Source organism: Syzygium oleosum, unplaced genomic scaffold, assembly GCF_021117445.2.
Source record: "Syzygium oleosum isolate NSW1041296 unplaced genomic scaffold, Sole_v2.1 Sole_v2.17, whole genome shotgun sequence".
Lineage (NCBI taxonomy): Eukaryota > Viridiplantae > Streptophyta > Magnoliopsida > Myrtales > Myrtaceae > Syzygium > Syzygium oleosum.
The window spans coordinates 6,337,466-6,355,824 of NW_026607501.1; the positions used below are offsets into that span (position 1 = coordinate 6,337,466).

Sequence of the window (18,359 nt, forward strand, 5' to 3'; positions counted from 1 at the left end):
CTTTCCTACTTTCACCTACTTTAATGCATGTGCATTTCTTACCTAATGATGCACTTTAATCTGGAAGATGATAATAATAAAATTTCCTGGACGACCTTAATATTAAAATGAGAGCTCGTTGACTTCATAATAACTTTCCATGCGTGAAGCGAAAGTTCAATATGAATAAAAACATTATCTTTGACATCTCCAAAGTCACTTTGGAGACATGTTATGGTGGAAGTTGACTCTGAGACCCAATGGCTCAAGAACTAACTTTTCCCACCAGTGATAACTCCAAGACATGGCCATCTTTCCAGGTTGATGTCCACCCCCCCACACCCAAATTCATAGTAAGCCATTAATGTGTGGACTTATTGTGGATTCAAGAGTCAATGATTGCCAGTGAAGCCAGAGCTAGAAACTTGCATGGATGTGTTTACCTCTCCATCTTCAGCATATGAAGGTTGACTCAGTTCAAGGCATTGTTCAGTGAATCAGAATTGAATTGCAGGCTAGACTACATCCCCTGTTCACTAAGTATGTTCAATAAACTACTTCAAGTTGGTTCACATGCCAAACTTTTCTCCGGTTTAATTGCTCAGATCAGTCTCCTATGAAAACTGCAATTAGGCCCACAAAATCGATACGCTGTGCGCTTGCTTCCCTGTGAAGAGAAACGACAGAGATGGAACAGAGAAGCACCGACATTGGAGAAAGAAATCCATCGAATTGTCTTGGTCAAAAGGGCAAATAACAGCTGATGTGATGAGCAGGTTGTGGCTGATATATGCTTTGCAGAGACAAAATATCTCAAATGTTCCGTGTCTGACTTATCAAGGTCTCTCACTGATCTGTCTTCGCTTGTGTAGTTAGATTCTGAAAAAAAAAAAGGGAAATGTTGGTGGGCAGTTCTCATGCTGACCGGATGAAGTTATCCGTTTTCGTATCCATCGATGGCGATCTCCGTAAGCATTGTGGAAACCATGCGTTGCTAATAGCTGTTTCTTAATACCCCTCTGAAAAAAATAGACCAAAGAAACAGTGAAGTACTGACCTTTCATTGCCAAATTGTGCAATTAATGCTTTGGATTGCATGGAAAGAAAAAATGTCGCTTTTACTTGATGCTCATCTGTCTCAGAATCTAGAAAAAGTGGGATTTTTCTGCTGTACAAGTCCGTATGGTTATATTTCTTCCTCCAAAGCTGTGCCCTGCTTCGGTTGTCATCCATGAGCGATTCAATCATATATGCTCTGAACATTATTTCAAGAACACTTTGATGATTACAAGGAACATTCGAAGAAATCGAAGAGGTTTAAGCATCACTGCTTTGATTCAGGATGAACTTAAGAAACATCTCTCAAGAGACATGAAGAACTGGTACAAAATTCAGAAAAAGCTCCCTCCATTTCGTTCAAATATTTTACAGGAGTTATGTACAAGCGCGTGCATTCAACATTATTAGCACACAAGAAAAGGAAACATTCCCAACGGGTTAACACTAGCACTAGTTCGCTGCAAACTCTGGTGAGTCAGGGTCTATCGCTTTCCTATGCTCGTCTCAGCCAATCAATGACTTGCCTCTCTCTGTTCTAAACAATGCAAGTCACTGCAATCACCACAGAAAGATGACATCCCAGTTCCAAATGTTTTTCTGCCGTTATTTCTACCTGTAGTCATCATGAGCCAAACTCAAGAGCTCTCGTGGAACTTGATAGATCTCGACAAGGCTGCAGGGTTAGCGCACAAAACAGAGACGGTTTCTGATATGTGATTTTTCTCCTCACCCTTTGATTGGAAGCCCTTAAACAACCCGTCCTTACCTAGCCAGTCCTTCTTAATCCCCAGAGTAGCCCATATAGTACTTTTCGCGGCCTCGCTTGGGTCATCTATACGTAAAGTCTTTGGGACCAAGACACATCCGTTCTGCCGTTTCCTGGGCTCTTCTTCCACAGATTCGTCCATTTTAAGCATCTCGACTTCTCTTGCATGCTTCCCAAGAGTTGGCGAATCTAGTCCTGAATTCAATGCCTTTTGGCTTGGAGGCGACAACAGAGGGAAATTCCAACCATTGTGGAGGCCACAGTTCCAAAGCGCTGCAGGGTAAATCGGCACAGCGAATCCTGAAGGACATAAAGGCGGTGGAAGAAACGTGGGATTCCATGGATACGGCTGAGGAACACCCGAAAAGCATGGAAACTGAGGATGGAATCCATTGGCACTGGATCCTTCCAGATAGGGATTCCCATTTCCTTCATCCGTCAAGTTCGAGATTGGGACAGAAGATCGGCTCGAGCAATCGTCATTCTTCTCTCCACTCCTTTGCGGGACCGAAACCCCATTCCTTCCGAAGTCATGAAACCCATTCCGCACTCCATTCATAGCCGATCCTTTCTTATTGTCGAGATTCAACACAGCAGCCATGGAATCACCGGCAGATGGATCTAAGCCAAAGGTGAGAACAGTACCATTGATCTTCCCATTTGGGAGGTGAGTCCCGTTCGGAGCATCAATTCGAACTGCCTGAAGAGCCTCAGAGATAGTGATGTGGCGATAATGCGAAGCTGAGCTCTTGCTCTTGCGGCGCCCAGCTCCCACGGGAACATTCCTCATAGTACCGCCCGCAGTCCAGTATCTTTGGCAGGACTTGCAGAAGTGCCGGGGCTGATTGACGTTGTAGTTGTTGTAGTAGCAGAACTTGGTGTCCATGCTGTTGCATCGCGGGCAAGGAAGGATCTTGTCCGGCTTCTTCAGGGGCTTCTCCTGCGAGTTCAGCGAATCGCCCTGTTCTTGATCAGTGCCAGAGGCCTTCGATTGAGCATATTCTTCCTCAATGGAGGGTGTTTTGGGGTTCACAGTTTCTGGTGAAACTTGGTCATCATCTTCTTGCACTTCCATGGCAACTTTTTCAATGGAATGACACTGATGACACGACAAAGTGGAGGTAAATTAGTAGTAAGCAATGGATGTGAAAGTCTCGCTAGGAAAATTCTAAAAAGAAAATGATGACCAGCAACAGAACAAGCAAGGGCAACAGGAAAGAATGAGAACAGCATCTAGGAATGCTTTTGCCATCGTTTCTTGACTAAAATAAAGCCATCCCTCTTTCCATTGTTTATTTGCCATTATAGCTAAAGCTAGAGTCTTGGAAAGTTCTGGAATGTGTCTCTTAACATTGATCCTGTCGCCAGGACCAGGGAGACATAGATGAGTTCTCCGAGAAATTTGACATGATTAAGGAAAAAGACAAAGATTCAGTGAATTAAAATAGTGACAGATCCAGAACGCGCGGTCTTGGACCTATGCAGCTGGTAATAAAAATCAATATCAGCTCACATGTGATGTCTAGGATTTGAATTTAAGAGTGTATGCAGAATTTCTCTATCTGTATAGTATAAATTATGCTCATCATGGATCATAGCAGACAGTATACGGCTAAGAGGCCTCTCTATACCATATTTTAAACAGGGAAGAAGTGAAGATTTCAATAAATTATAACTAAGGCGAAAACCAAAAACATCATTCTTGACCAATACAGACAGACTATTCATCCCATGTTTTGGTCAAAAACACATAAAAGAAATAGGAAAAGAAACAGATCTTTTCCTTCTTCCGATTCATCCTTTAAAAATTTCAATTGTTTTGTCAGATTTACGTTTTTATTTCCCCTTCTTTTCTGGATGAAGATGGCAGGGTCGTAGCCGTCTCTGTTCTATGCCGTTTTAAGTGGAGACAAGATTCTTAAACAAGTGAAAGAATTCGCCTCGTGAAGACTACCTGCTTTAGTGATCTTGTTGCTCGGTGATGGAAAAAACAAACCCAAAACCGGTAGTTTCCTTTGTCTCCACACTAACTTGTCTATGCCCTTCAACTTCAGGGATCAAATCAAAAGCCAATCCACAGACCACCATCGAAAAGGAAGCCAAAGATAGCAAAAGAATTCCCAGGATTCCAAAAAGTTCCACAGGATTATCCAGAGACAGAGCATCACACGCAAGTACAGAAAAGCAGAGACCGAGAGAGACAGAGAGACCCGTCAAATCTTTTCGGTGCTCTGTATAAATGGGCAGTCCTCAAACTGCTCAGACACCTCGTACCCCACAAAGCGTACCTTCTCTGAACCTTCGTCGTCTTCACACGAATTCACGCCCGAAGACGCCAGGCCGTCGCCGGAGGCCTCCGGCGACTCCCCGCTGGACGACAGGGGGATCTTCTTGCCGAAGAGCTTGATGGCGGGGTCGCTCGTCATCTCCAGCATTCTCCTTCGCTTCTCTTCCCTCAGTGCACTCACTCTTCTCTCGGGTGCTCGTCCGTGTCCTGTTAGCAGGCAGGTGTTGAGTTCTTGGGTTGGCATGGAAGAGCAAGATTGTTAAAGCGTCAGTCTTTAAAAGTCATGTGAAACTCCCCTGTTTTTCAGAGAGAGAGAAAGAGAGAGCCGGAGGTGGGTGCCACGTCAGCGGCGGGGCTGGATTCTCAGCCACAAGTTCTCGTGGCCTTGAGATTTTCGTTTCCTTAGGCCCACGGCTTTTGATTCTTGTGAGAGGTTGCACCGAAAAGATGGTGCACCCACCTTTTTTGTGTGTCCAGACCCGACCCGACCCGACCCGACCCGACATCGCCCAATCGGGCTCGGACTTAGCCAAGGTACAAAAAGGTTGGTGAAATAGAACAATGGTGATGCACTCAACATTTCCTCGTTTTACAGAGAGAGACTCGAACTCGATATGGTGTGACTTGATTCGAAACCGACACGGATCGATGCGTTTTCACTTGTTTCTAATGGAAAACCTTACGTGCTCACATTGAAACATCTTTGTAGTGACTTAAGATGGTACGAATGGTCGACATAAGTACGACACCAGTTATATATAATTTTACCGATTCATATACAAAGGGAATCTTATTCTAGGTAGACGACAAATTCATGCAAATTTGATCTATTTTGAAAATTCAATAGGAAATTTGCACTCCTTATTTTCTTTTTGTCGGAATATCTTATACATATAATATAAAACTCATTTTTTTTATAGATTCATTTAGTATTGTTGTTGTTGTTTTGGTGTAAGGTCATGTTTATATATATATATATATATATATATATATATATAGATATCGTTCAAACACATAAATATTTATGTTGCCTTTGTTTCTCAAGCATTAGATTTGTTTGTTTAAGCTTTTGGCATTGTTAATTCGCCACTCGATGTTAGTTAGAGTAATGTTATTAAGTAAAAACTTTGATAATGTCAACTTGGTAAAAATTTTGATAATGTTTTCCAAAGAGTTAATTCCACGAAAAACTCCAAACTTGTACATTTGTGATAAATTTACCCAAAACTAATTTTTTGTCCACCAAAAACTCCAAACTGGTACACCTGTGATAAATTTACCATCTGTTAATTTCTGTTAAGTTTTACCATTAAATTACCGAGTTGAATGACACGTGGCAGTTGACTTTACAGGTTTACTAGTTTGTGATTTTTCATAGTAATAATTCAATTTGACAGAAACTAACGAAGGGTAAATTTGTCACAAAATTATCAATTTGGAGTTTTTGGTGATTAAAAAATTAGTTTATGGGTAAATTTGTTATGCGTACCTATTTAGGGTAAATTTATCACAAATGCACCAATTTGTGATTTTTCGTAATATTAACTCTTTTCCAAAATTGAATTTGTCCGTCAACATTTTGATTTATCAACACTCAATAATCCATGGATAGTGTAACCAGAAGATTGAGGAAAATGAATGGCTTGAAAAATATTTTCTTAAAAATGATCGTTTGTGTTGCTTATAAAAATAATTAAATGGAAGATATTTTCATTGTTCATGAAAAATGTTTAGATATAAATTATTGTCAACAATGAAAAAAAATTCATTGATTAATTATTTCAAGCGATCGCTTTTTGGAAAATATTTTACAAATCATTCATTTTTCGCGAAACAAACGAAGTCAAGCCACGCAATATCTTCTGATTCAGGATGATTGGCGCGGACTAAAGCAAATTTTGCATGGCATAACATGGTGCAAAACTGCCAAAATCTCCAAAAAGAAAAACCCACGAGCCATTACTTGGAGGACAAAATAAACCGACATTTCAAACCACCACGAATTTCACGAATTTCACCAGCTGACAAGGGCACTCACCATTAACTTTTTCGTCCATCCAGATCGATGTGGCTAGCGGTGAAAGTCTCTTATGAATCCGCACGTCAGTTGTAAAAAAAAACTTTATAGTCATTTGTCAGCTAAAAAGTCCTATGTCATTAGTTAAATTTAGTAAGGAAAAATAGAAGAAGTCTCTTCTTCTATTTTTCCTACTATTTTTATGATGTAACCCAGCCGAACTTGATGTAATACATGGCTGAGGAAAATCCAAAAAGATACTGCCGACGGTCGATAGAAAACGGATGATATGTCGTTTTTCCAAAAAAAATAGTCAAATTTTCATTCTTCTTAACGTTGGGGTGTGATTCATACTCCCCAGCAACAAGACATCACGGGATCCCTAGAAAAAATTTTCCTATTTTGAATCAAATTATTATTTATATATATTTTATTTCTTTTGTAATTAATAAATGTAGCAGAGATGTGCGATGTGCTAATTATAGTGGAAGTACCCATGGTTTAAGGATGAACCATGATAAAATCTTGCATTTCAAATTTTCTTTCTCGCTTTTACTCTCTATTTTCTTTGTGATTGTGTAGTGAATTCTAACACTTGAACTAATATGATGTCGTGCATATTCCAATTGACCACTCCAGCTTTCTTTCTCGACTGATCGGTTGCTCTAAAACGTCGCCGTTGGCCACTTCACATGTCATATCAGCTTATTTATATTATAAGTTTAATGATTGGTATTATAATTTGATTTTTTTTTTTGGCTCGTTAAGAGGTCAATTCAAAAACAAATGAGAAGTGGCGAGCCCGATGAGGCAAAGAAAGCTATAATAATATGACGTGGCGCATAAATAATTGCGCAGCCTTTCGCTGGATTTCTGTAGCCTCCTCGCGCAACAGGAACTTCTCCTTTTTTTCAAATTAAAGAAAATCCCCACAATAGAATTAAAGTATAAATAATATATTTATTTCACAAAAAATAAATAATTTAAAAATAACCGCTCGTATTACTTACAGAAATTAATGAGTGAAAATATTTTTATCATCCACGAAAATATTTAGACATAAATTATTATCCATAATGAAAATAACTAATTATTTCAAGATAAATAAACAATCATTTTTTTGGAAAATATTTATGAAAAAGCATTTTCCGGCATCTGGATCACCTAGGGAAATGAGTCAATAGAAAATGTTTTCCCGGAAAATGGACAATTAATATTAAATTCATGAAAATAATTTATTCTTTAAAAAAATCGGAAATCATCTTTCCAAAATATGTTAGATATCGGTGTTTGGACCAAAAACTCTGTGCTTGGGTACGGGAACCCTAAAACTCATTCCCGAGGCCCCAGCATCCAAGACGGGGTGCTTGAGCAAGGGTCCATTAAGGCGGGGTTCACGACCTAGATGCCTGTGCCCGAGTCCCCACGCCTAGGACTGGGTGGTCCCCAACGCCCGTGTCCAAGTCCATCAAGGCCGGACTTGGGACCTAGTGACGGTACTCGAGTCTCCAACACTCGGGACTAAGACTACCGAGGCTAGGCCCGAGGCCTTGACACCATGGCAGGGTCCATCGAGGCCAGGCCCAAGTCCATTTAGGTCAAGCCCGAGTACACCAAGGCTGGGCAGGATTCCTCATGCCTGGGCCAGGACCCCTCATGCCTGGGCCGGGGTCCACGGCGCTTGCACCTTAGCTCATCGAAGTTGGGCCCAAGACACCGGCATTAGTGCCTAGGTCCTCGAAGCCGAACCCAGGTTCCTAGTGCCCATGCCTGGGTCCATTGAGGTTGGGCCCACTATCCCAGTGCCTGTACTTGAGTTCCTAGCCCGAGTCCATCGAGGTTGGACCTGGGTACGTCAAGGCTGGGCCTAGTACCCTAGTGTCCATGCTCGAGTCCCCGGCACCGCGTGACCATTTCAAGGCCCATCGATGCTAGGCCCGAGACCCTGGTGCCCGTGCTCGATTCCCCAGCGCCCAGGCCCAGGTCCATCGAGGCCAAGCCTGAGACCCCCGTGCGTGGGACCATTGCTGCCGAGCTTGGGTCCATCAAGACTGGGCCCATATCCATCAAGGCCAGCCCCGAGACCCTAGTGCCTGTGCCCGAATCTACGAGTCCCAACCCTGCCTCGATGGACTCGGACTCGGGTCGGGGCGCTGGGGTACTTGGTACTGAGCACTAGGGTTCGAGGCCCCGCCTCGATGGACGCTGGGGTCTCGACCCGAGCTTGTGGACCTGGGATAGGTGCCCGTGCTCGTGCCCAGGAGTCGGGGATCCAAGCCCGAGATCCTAGTTTTGGTGCTCGATTCCTTACCCATCCATACGCTAGTTATTGGCACTCAAATAGCTTATGCCTATTTAAAAAAAACCATATAACATCTTCCCTTATCAAAACGACGGAATATGTCCCAATACAATTTTTTTCAGGCTTTAGTCAAATACCAAAAACAAAAAATCATTATTTTCTTTAAAAAAACGACTCCCTCGATGTCGCATTCCGCACGAAAACAAACAGAAGCCTACGCATACTTTTACCCTCTCTCTTCGGATAAGCACGGCTTATCCCCACGTCAGCACCCCCGCACGCACGTCTCTTTACTTCCAGCGTGGGGGCCCCACCCTATAAAAGCCCCCCCCTAAAGCTGGAAAAGCCCCCGGGGGAACAGCCAGGAGAAAAAAATCTGCACCCACCCACCCCCCGAGGCCCCCCCGACCGGCCGACACGTGTCCCGAACGCGCGGCACGTGCGAGCTCGCCCCCGGGCCGGCGCGGAGGAATTTACCGCCTTGACCCCGGCCACCCCCTCCCCCTCCCGCGCTCCGACACGTGTCCCGCTCGGTCGTCCTGGCCTTTTTTTCGCTTGGGGCAGGGCGTGCGCCACGTGGACGATAAGAAAGCGAGGGGTTACGCGCCCCCGAGCGTGCACTTCGGGTCTTCCTCCTCCTTTTCGGTCTTTCGGTGCGGAAAAAAAAAAGTCAAACCGATTTTTTTTTTTTTCCTGCCCCCGGGGGGGGCTTTAGTTTAATCTAATCACTTTACCTTAAGTGCGTCTCGTGTTGGGTAATTAAGAAATCGGATCGCGACCCCGCGATTGGATTAGGCTTGTCGTGCACCCCGAAGGCCGCTTTCCGCGGCGTTTGGGCCGGCCCCGTGGACGGCCGTGAGTCTTCGATTTGATCGAACGGTCGTTGTCGGGGGATATGGATCGATCGGGGTACTTTAAATTGAGAAAGTGACATGAATGGTCCCCGAATACTTTGGCACCACGTGCAATATAGTCCATGAACTTTTGATTTGTCCAATGAAGTCCCTGAGCTTTAGCTCAATGTGCAATATCGTTTCTGCATTTTCAATTTGTTCAATGCGGTCTCTGAATTTCTGATACATGTTTAATCTATTTCCTGAACTTTATGAAAATGCTCAATGATGTCCTTGAATCTGAATTAATGAAAGGATGATACTGGACATTTTCATATAATCTAAAGATTAATTTGAACATGTATGAAAAGTCTGGAAATCACATTAAAAAAAAAAAAGTTTAGGGATCATACTTCGTCAAAGTTTAAGGATTATTTGTATCATTATCCTTTTTAAATTTTTGAAAATGAAATTTTTTTCTCTAAATCATGATCTTGGTAATCACACGATGTGAGAAAAAGGGATAATTGTGATTATCTAATTAAGAATTGGGCCTTCTAATTATGGGCTCGAGGACTAGATTTGTGGCCCAAAAGAACTTCTAGGCCTCCTGTGGGCAGATATGTCGAGCTCATGAAGTGGGTTTCTTCTCTTCTTTGTCCCTCGTTGTGTAGTAATAGTGGCTGAAAAAAAAAGGTAAAAGAAATTAACAAGTAAATAATTAGGAAAATAGTTGGCCAAACAATAAATAAATAGGAAAATAAAGGAGAAATCTTTCTACGCGTTTAAATGTATAATATCAAATATTATATCTAGTTGTAAAATTAAGTAGAAATTGTTACAGAAAATTGTACAATTTTATTTTTTCTTTATTACATGTTGAAAGATAAGCGATTGCTTGAATACGAGTTTGTTCCGCTTATTCTTCAGAATCCAAAAGTGAAACCATAATTAGTCGGATATTTGAAGGGCATTAGCACGGCAACCAATCGCCATAATCCTCACTTTAATATATATTCCTCGATACATCAACCGAATTCGCAACCATCGGTTCCCAAGCCCATCGAACACCATTCACTTAGTATAGGGGTATCAAACGGGTGGATCGAGTCGGGTTTGGGTCAGGTCAAAAATGGTCTCACCTATGTTGACCCATTTAATCCGTTTTGACCCATATTCATGTAATGTAAATCTAATGACCCAAACCCAACCCATACCCAACCCGACCGTATTCTAAAAGTCTTTAAAATCCAATTTTAAAAAAAAATTGTTTCTTATAATATTTATATTGCTAAAATGCTACAGTTTTTATAGTTTAAAAATTTTTATATTTTTATATATCTTTATTTTCTTTTTATTTTTTAAAAATGAAAATTTTAAATATTTTTTATTTTTTTTTTATTTTTCTTCTTCCTTTTTCTTCGGCCGACGACCGAACGCAGGTGAGCTCATTTGACAAGCTCGAAGCTCGCTGATCTGGCCGAGCTCGCTCAAGCTTGTCGACCTCTAGCTAGCTCGGCCAGATCGGCGAGCTCGGGCGAGCTTGAAGCTTGCCTATGGCCGGTCGCCATGGCCGGCGACCGGCCGGAGAAGAGGGAAACAGAAAATAAAAAGAAAAAGAAAAAAATGAAAATAAAATAAAAAATAAAAATTCGATTTTTTTAAAAAATAAAAAATAAATAAATGTCACTTAAGCTATTTAGCCTACAAGGCTACAAGTTACTAACTTAAATGGGTTTGTTGCAAACCCATATCCAACCCATATTTGACCCATATAAACTTGGACTTTAATGTTGCAAACTCATTTTGACCTATTTCAAAATTTCAAGTGACCCATATTCAACCTGGGCCCACTAAAAATGAGCTAATAAATGGGTTTTTGACCCGTATTGCCACCTCTACCTTAGTATCCCCTCCCCTAAAAGTCTTGGCTAGAAAAAGAGATTAATGTACCTGCACTATGAGAAGAAAGAATTTCCATATTGTGTGTCGCTACCTTTGACACTGATAACAAATTGGATAACTTGCTAAATCATGCTATGGTTAGAAAAGAGAAAATTGTCCAAAAATTATCCAAAAATTCCTAAATCAATTGTACGGAGGTCAATTCAATCCTAAACCTTCCAATTATACCAATCTAGTCCTAAAACTTTTGACGATTTATTAATATAGTCCTAAATCTTTTGACAATTTATCAATATAATCCTTCTAGCCAATTATCCAAATAATAGGTTTAAGAATGAATTAGCAAATTTTCAAAATTGACACAATTGAAAGGTTTAAGACTGAATTTACCGTTGTACAATAGGCTTAGAATTTTTTGAATAATTGTCCTGTCAAGAAAAGTACATGAAGAATCAAACGAAAGATAGGAAGGGAGGGAGCGATGAGAGAGAAAGGGAGGGGAACGCTTAATAAAGATAGTTATTAGATCCATCACCAAAGTAAAAAATTATTTACACATTTACCGCTGGATGAGTGACGCATGTGTGTTTGAAATCAGTCTCGTAGTTGAATTTTTCCTTATAGAAACCATCTAATTGTGAGCATATGAATTATTTTTTACACCGACGATGAATCTAATAAAATAATTCTACTTAAAAAAGGTTGCGCAAATTATGCGTTTAGGTCAAAGTGCAACATGTGCTTGTAGGGCTCCATGGCTGACTTACATGTATATATGATAAGTGGAGTGGCCTGAGTTGAGCATTATGACTTTTCTTCATGGCTTTAATCATGGTGTTCTCATTCACTTTTGGAGCAAAGCATGCAGTGCCCATCTTTCTCCAAAAAGAGTTTCGTTTTTTCAAAGTTACGTTTATTTAACGAAAAATAAATAATTTTAAAAAACGTTTTCTTAAAATTTATCGCTTATTTTACTCATAAAAATGACTAAACAAAATTTTTTTCATCGTTCACGAAAATATTTAGACATAAATTATTATCGATAATTAAAAAAATTTTATCGACTGATTATTTCAAACGATATAAACGATCATTTTTAGGAAAATAATTTCTAAATTATTCAATTTTCGCTAAACAAATGGAAGCTTACTATCCTGTGAGCAAGGATTACTCATACGTAATAGGAAAAAAATTAATTTTCAATGCACTATCGTTATAAAGAAAATGCACCGAATTGCAAATTTTTATGTATATGTGTATTTAGCGAGTGCTTTGAGAGCATTCGTCAACGAAACCTTTCTAATGTAAACACATGTTTTTACACACAAGCCTCATTGGACTTTTGGCCTTACCATCGAAGTGATAATTACATGCGGTCCTCGTGATTTTTCTTTTCCACACTTACAAAGTTTGAACATAATATGTGGAATGTGAAATTATTGCAGCACATCATCATGAATCAAGAAGGCATGCAAAATGAGTTTTTTCCTTTTCGACTTAAAGAAAAAGTTGTGTTCTCATGCAGCCACTTTGTGTTTCTCTTGGACCCCAAGAATTTTCCCTTTTTGATAATCCAAAAACACAAGCACGGAGTCCGATTGCTTGGAGGCTTTTAAAACATCCTACAAGCGCCATGTACCATTAAAGTTTAGACCTTTAACATATGCACTTGACTTTAAGATGGAGCAGTTTGTATACAGTTGATAAGATCTGAATAAGTGACATCTTATTCTAATATTGCAAAATCTCCCGAGCCCCACCGGCTGCATCAGCCCTAGGAGTTGACAGACACAAACATGCATGTTTATTTTTCCAATGGAAAAAGTATCCCACTATTTAAGATAGGAGAATAGAGTAGAGGTACATTATGGACATTCTTAAGTTTTTTTTTCCTCTATGGTGTAAATATAACTAATTTTGTGGATTTAAAGAGGGTGCGAGTTATCAAATCATTTGGGATGCTTAGGCATGTATGCTTTCAAAACTCATAAAGACGGCACAATGTCAACAAAACTGTCATTTATGTATTAAGTTAATTGCAACAACCAATTTTTACACATGCCACGAGATTAACGACACTCGAATAAGATACTCTTTTCACCGAAAATTTAGTATATTTATAAAAGTTCGTTTGTAATTCAGTAGTTCCCACTCTAGTACTTATATCTATATTGTTAGTCATGACATGAATGCTGCATGCTTCCCATCAACTTTCACACTTTATGGCACTTCCATGGCAAAAGGACCGCCCTTTTGTAGCCATTTTGACTCCACTCTTCCACAGTGTTTTGCCCCCTAAGTCCTGGTCAACACACCCTTTGAATTAATTAATAGGATACAAGAAACCCTAATTACAATCCCCACCATACCATTGACTTTAAGATTAGTGCAGCAACACTTACTCTGCTGTTGCGCATTAGCATCATTGTTCTTGGGTCATCATCCACTTTCACTAGTGTGTTTTTACCTTTTCCCACCATCCGGACTTTTATAAATGGGGTTTTATCATGTTTATCACCACTTGACAAACCCTAGACATCAAAAGAATACCTCATTAGTTGTCACCATCGTTATGGGTGTTCATATCTGCGGTTCATGTTGTAGAGTTGAGGCGCAAAAGTGAGATTCTGCAAGATTTTTTGACGCATGCAGTCTCCACAAAATCTGTGTTGCTATCAACTTTTTGAAAAGCAGACACATTTCCCTTTACCCCTTGAATTACAAAACACTCGGACAAAAGATAAAGGACAAGAAAGTATATAATGCAGTACATCCCGTATCACTAAAGAACATCCATAGAAGCTGTCATGCCTAGAGAAATTCGGGCATTGGCTCCTTCCAATTCCTTCCACATGCTTGTTGCATTACTGACATTTTCTCTGCTGGTGTCTTCAAACGTTGCCGTCCCGATTACAAGTAATGTTTCGATTTTTCCATTATAGTTTCCTACCTCCGTCTTAACCTCCTACTCTGTCTTGTTGTTCATCTGATGACCAAACCTTTTTCTCGGCATTTGCAGGGCCAGGGAGCCTAATGCATAGGCCTAAAGTTCATTACCCAATCCCAGTAAAAGCGCATGTGGTAATATATGGAGTTGGATAGATGTTTTGCTCTTATTCATTGGTACTACAACTTAAGATCATTATGCCCACAAAAGATCTTTGCTTTACTGACCCAATTCATTTTTGATGGTCAGATCAAAGAAGGAAGAAATCTGGAAGGTAAACTGGTTAGCAGAAGGATGATTGTGGAGCTCAACGATTATCCAGGGTCGGGGGCTAACAACCGGCACACTCCTAAGGCACAGTCTGGGAGAGTTTGTACTGACTGTTAGTTCTCCTCTGTATTAGGAGCGAGCATATTAGTCCCTACATTGAGCGTAGATCTTAAATGTCATGTTGCTGTGGAGAAGCATCAGGTTCCTTAATTTTGATCCTGTACCGGTATTAGAGAATTCTTTTGTACTACGGGTGAGCGAGAGGTGATTTAGACTACAGAATAGAATTAGAAACCAAGTTTATGAGGTAATTCTCGTGATATTGAAATGAGGGGTATGAAGCTAGTCTTCAGTAATTGTTAAGTATGAGAATGTGATTGATGTCAGCTAAGAGCTTTGATCAGCATGTTTCTATAGAAGCCTAGACAGATTTATTTCAGATTGCCAATGCGATTTTCTGATCCATCTTCTTAGCTTTTCGTTCTGGTTGATTGGAGACATGAGCGATGACTGATGCTTTGCAATTAAAATTGACTGGTTATTGTTGCTGAAAGACAGATTGAATCCCTGAACTAAGCTTTTCACTTACTGTCTGCACGTTGTTACTGTGAGCACACAGAACTTCCTGGGCTATTGTTGGTTATTCTTAGGTTATTGCAACTTAGGCTTTAATCTTAGTTTCTAATCATCTGCTTCGCCCTTTGTGCTTCACCCTTTGTGCGTGCATATGAAGTCATGAGACAAGTACGTCGCATGGAATTAAGTTCATTCACGGTCTGTTCAATTATCGGTGACCTTGCTCGTGGAGAGGAATTAGCCTAAAGGAGCAGAAAATCATAGCATCCAAATATACTGCTGAAGCAGAGCTAGTATCATGAGTATTTTCTCGTTGGAACATCCCCGAATTCGGTCAATCACAGCTCTTGCTTGGTGAGCGGACACAGATGTAAGTTAACCTAAAAGCATATACTTTTTCAACTATATGGACGAATGCCCTTGTACTGCTTCAACTCCTTTCCAGCTATCTTTCCTCCCCAGACTCAAAATACAGTATGCACTGAAGAGGATAAAATATTGGAAAAATCTGAAGTTAGGTATTCAGCCATCAACTTTCTCCAACTTATATCGCATCCAATTTAGATTTATTTAATCTGCAACTTTGCTTGTCAGCACAAAGGTTCCTGCATCTGGACTTTGTTTTGCATGCTCCATCGATTAAGTAGAGAAAGTGGGTTGCAAAGTGAAAGCGGTAGACATCCATTTTCTACCCCTCCATTTCCATTTTTTTATCTATCCACTTCCCTCTACACCTTGCTGGCTCTTTTTAGTGAAGAGGCCCAAGTCAAGGAACCGAAAAAGTTTCGATTTCTTTATTAATCTCCTTCTTAATTGACGAAAAACATGTTTGTAGTTAAGCAGAGATATTGCATTTCTGTAAGTTGAATGAGGACATGCCATCTGGTAAGCGATGTTCCCATTCCAAACTGCATCAGTGGTCGCAGAACAGTTTTCAACCATTTGATCCCACTCGAATATCTGAGTATGGACAAAAAGTGTAGGAAGAGAAAAAAAGTTGATGAACTTATAAGAACAGCTCGAATTGTAGAATTATCTTAAATTAATGAAGAAGCCTATGCTCATACACATATTCGCATTCCATCACAATATTCAGCAATCGCAGTGATAGGATTTCAGACAAAGCATTATCCCTGTGGGGAAGGAGCCGCATTAGGTGGAGCAGATGGAGCATCCGTCAGGTTAGATCGTGAAAATCCCATCTTTCTAATGAGTTCATTGGCTATTAACTCATTAGCACTATCTGTGGGATGGTACTCGTCCCAAAATACGTACTTGCTTCTGTCTTTGCACAATTTTGACACTGGAATACATGTAAGAGCAGGCCTAATTTTACCCCAAGAGCAGCAGGGAGAATCAGAATTGTTGAACCCTGCACAACATGAAGATCAAATAGAATGAAAACATGCAGATAAAGAACTAAAATCTTATGCAGATTCTACAAAACTCGATACTGGTGCATGCTGATTGAGTACCGTATTTGACGGGGTTGCTTATAAGGTCATTGACAACATCATAAGCATCGCCGAATCTGAAACTTGCATTTGGAAGCTTGCTTGACGCATCCTCTATCATTTTGCTCGTAGCTTGATTGAAACTGAGTGCTAGTTTGTTCGTCCTCTCTTGACACCCACCAGATGTGCTTAGCACCCTCTGGAGGGGAATGCAGCCCATTGGCCCTAGCCCAAACACCATCAATTGCCGCGCACCTAAGCTATGTAGTATCTGTGCACATATTTCTGAAAGTCAAAACTTTAAGGAGAATTACAAGAAAAAGAAAGAGTTCCGTGTTATCAGCAACAAAATTAGCTATACCGTGAGTTGATCTCGGAGAGTATTAGTTAGATATTTGACGAAACCATCATCATCATATGTCCACGAGTCGCTGTAAACGGGCATCAAGTAATTGTTGATGAAGTCGTTGCTTCCTAGAGCAACCACATAGAGAGATTGCTGAAAGAAATTCTCTGCTTGGTCATCACCTATCTTTTCTCTGATCAGCTCTTGGGTTCCTTGGAACAGCTCGATTTGCTTGTAAAGAGAGAACCTTTGAATCTTTGAAAAATGCAACCGCATTTCAGTACGAGAACTTAGGCAATATCTTCAAGAAAGAGATTGGAATGAAGGTATCGGTTTTGGCTACTTACGAAGTATGTCCCTGTCTCATTCAAGATTCCTCCACCTCCAGAGGCATAATTGACTCCATTTTGCATTATCATGTCGTCGGTTAAAGATGGATCGAGGAATGCGGGAGGCCTCGGAAGACCCGTCTTATCACCTGCGTCAGTAACCATGATCCTGCAAAATTTCAGGAGGAGAAGCGCAAAATATGTACTTCTAGGAGTCTCCTGAATTGTAAGTTCAAGCATTACCGATTATATCAGCGACGGTGCGGCCGTTACAGAACCTCCCGTTGGGCATTCCGTTGCCAAAATCGATGCCGTACCACGGTAAGCTCGCCTTGGCAAGTCCCTTCGAGAGGTAGTCATTGTTGCCGACGTCCGAGAGGGAGTCGCCGAAGATGAACTGCACAATCTTGCAGTGGCATCCACCTATGGCGATCCCCATAACCGTCACGACCAGCAACGTCACCGCGAACGCGAACTTCATGATCAGAAACTTTCACTTCCCGGTCCTCCAACTCGACTAAAAGTGAAGATTTTCGGTGCTGTTCTTGAAAGAATAGGGAGGGAGGGAGCAATTTAAAACCAGCGCAGAGACAAGTGTGGAAAGACAGTTAGAAGTACTAAAAAGGGTTAAGGTGGGGCTCTGGGGAGTTTGAATCTGTGAGAAGGGAATGTTTCATTTTCAATTAGTTTGAAAAGTCATAGTAGATGGTCTGATCAACCAAAGGTTGGTGTTTGAAACCTACTGCAACTGCCTGAGCATTATGGTTGCAACTGTGATTTAACCTCAGGGACCCAGAAGATTATCATATGATTTGATTGACCATGAATGGAAGCAAACATCTGTTTGACTAGGATTTGAGGTTCTTCATTTGCAATGGGGGTAGCGGTAGCACCAGTTCAAACGATTGAAGGGGTGAGCTCACCCACCAATCACCATGATATATATGTAGTACCATGACATGATTGCAGAATATGGGCAGGTTATTGTTTCATCCTGTTGAGCAACCGTGTCCAACCTTGGGAAAATTTCGTACCAAGGTTGATACCAATTTGGATGGGTAGATTCGGCTCGCATGACTAGACTTTGATGCGGTTTGCAATCGGTTCTGTTTCTATATCAATCGCCAAATGTGCCGATTATGAAGTATATTCGAGTGATTTTCGACTGCTCGCATTTGAAAAGTAAATTGACTTTAAGCAACTAAATTGAACTATTGGGATTGATATGCGACGATTGAGGTATGTTGTGTCAATCTGTTTGCCAAAAAGTAAGCTGAAGAACAAAATTG

The 18,359-nt window shown here is 40.7% G+C and overlaps 3 protein-coding genes across 4 annotated transcripts; 1 reads left to right on the forward strand and 2 right to left on the reverse strand.

Moving 5' to 3' along the window:
• Nucleotides 1-1,369: 1,369 nt before the first annotated feature.
• On the reverse strand, nt 1,370-4,377 carry LOC115691108 (cyclic dof factor 3). 2 transcript variants are annotated; one of them, XM_030617685.2, is made up of 2 exons: nt 4,093-4,377; nt 1,370-2,903 (listed from the first exon to the last, which is right to left on the reverse strand). In XM_030617685.2, exons 1-2 carry the CDS (start codon nt 4,333-4,335, stop codon nt 1,674-1,676), a joined length of 1,473 nt encoding a protein of 490 aa, XP_030473545.1. In that variant the 5' UTR covers nt 4,336-4,377; the 3' UTR covers nt 1,370-1,673. The 2 variants fall into 2 exon arrangements, with proteins under 2 accessions (XP_030473545.1, XP_056175299.1); XM_056319324.1 differs by lacking the exon at nt 4,093-4,377 and adding an exon at nt 3,759-4,004.
• Nucleotides 4,378-13,684: 9,307 nt separating this feature from the next.
• On the forward strand, nt 13,685-14,804 carry LOC115691130 (uncharacterized). Its single transcript, XM_030617714.2, has 3 exons — nt 13,685-14,064; nt 14,168-14,229; nt 14,345-14,804. The coding sequence occupies exons 1-3, from the start codon at nt 13,956-13,958 to the stop codon at nt 14,480-14,482; spliced, it is 309 nt and encodes a 102-aa protein (XP_030473574.1). The 5' UTR covers nt 13,685-13,955; the 3' UTR covers nt 14,483-14,804.
• A 1,161-nt stretch (nt 14,805-15,965) lies between these two features.
• Nucleotides 15,966-17,674, reverse strand: LOC115691124 (GDSL esterase/lipase At1g74460-like). The gene is made up of 5 exons (XM_030617704.2): nt 17,314-17,674; nt 17,089-17,219; nt 16,757-16,996; nt 16,417-16,666; nt 15,966-16,313 (listed from the first exon to the last, which is right to left on the reverse strand). The coding sequence occupies exons 1-5, from the start codon at nt 17,549-17,551 to the stop codon at nt 16,069-16,071; spliced, it is 1,104 nt and encodes a 367-aa protein (XP_030473564.1). The 5' UTR covers nt 17,552-17,674; the 3' UTR covers nt 15,966-16,068.
• Between the last annotated feature and the right edge of the window lie 685 nt (nt 17,675-18,359).

Bases quoted from the DNA above. Each gene is read 5' to 3' on its own strand.
- LOC115691108 (XM_030617685.2), bottom strand. From the start codon at position 4,335: ATGCCAACCCAAGAACTCAACACCTGCCTGCTAACAGGACACGGACGA. The intron at 2,904-4,092 runs GTACGCTTTGTG...TCGTGTCATCAG, and splicing joins ACGACGAAGGTTCAGAGAAG to TGTCATTCCATTGAAAAAGT.
- LOC115691130 (XM_030617714.2), top strand. From the start codon at position 13,956: ATGCCTAGAGAAATTCGGGCATTGGCTCCTTCCAATTCCTTCCACATG. The intron at 14,065-14,167 runs GTAATGTTTCGA...CGGCATTTGCAG, and splicing joins CGTTGCCGTCCCGATTACAA to GGCCAGGGAGCCTAATGCAT. The intron at 14,230-14,344 runs GTAATATATGGA...TTTGATGGTCAG, and splicing joins TCCCAGTAAAAGCGCATGTG to ATCAAAGAAGGAAGAAATCT.
- LOC115691124 (XM_030617704.2), bottom strand. From the start codon at position 17,551: ATGAAGTTCGCGTTCGCGGTGACGTTGCTGGTCGTGACGGTTATGGGG. The intron at 17,220-17,313 runs GTAATGCTTGAA...TTACTGACGCAG, and splicing joins CACCGTCGCTGATATAATCG to GTGATAAGACGGGTCTTCCG. The intron at 16,997-17,088 runs GTAAGTAGCCAA...CATTTTTCAAAG, and splicing joins ATGAGACAGGGACATACTTC to ATTCAAAGGTTCTCTCTTTA.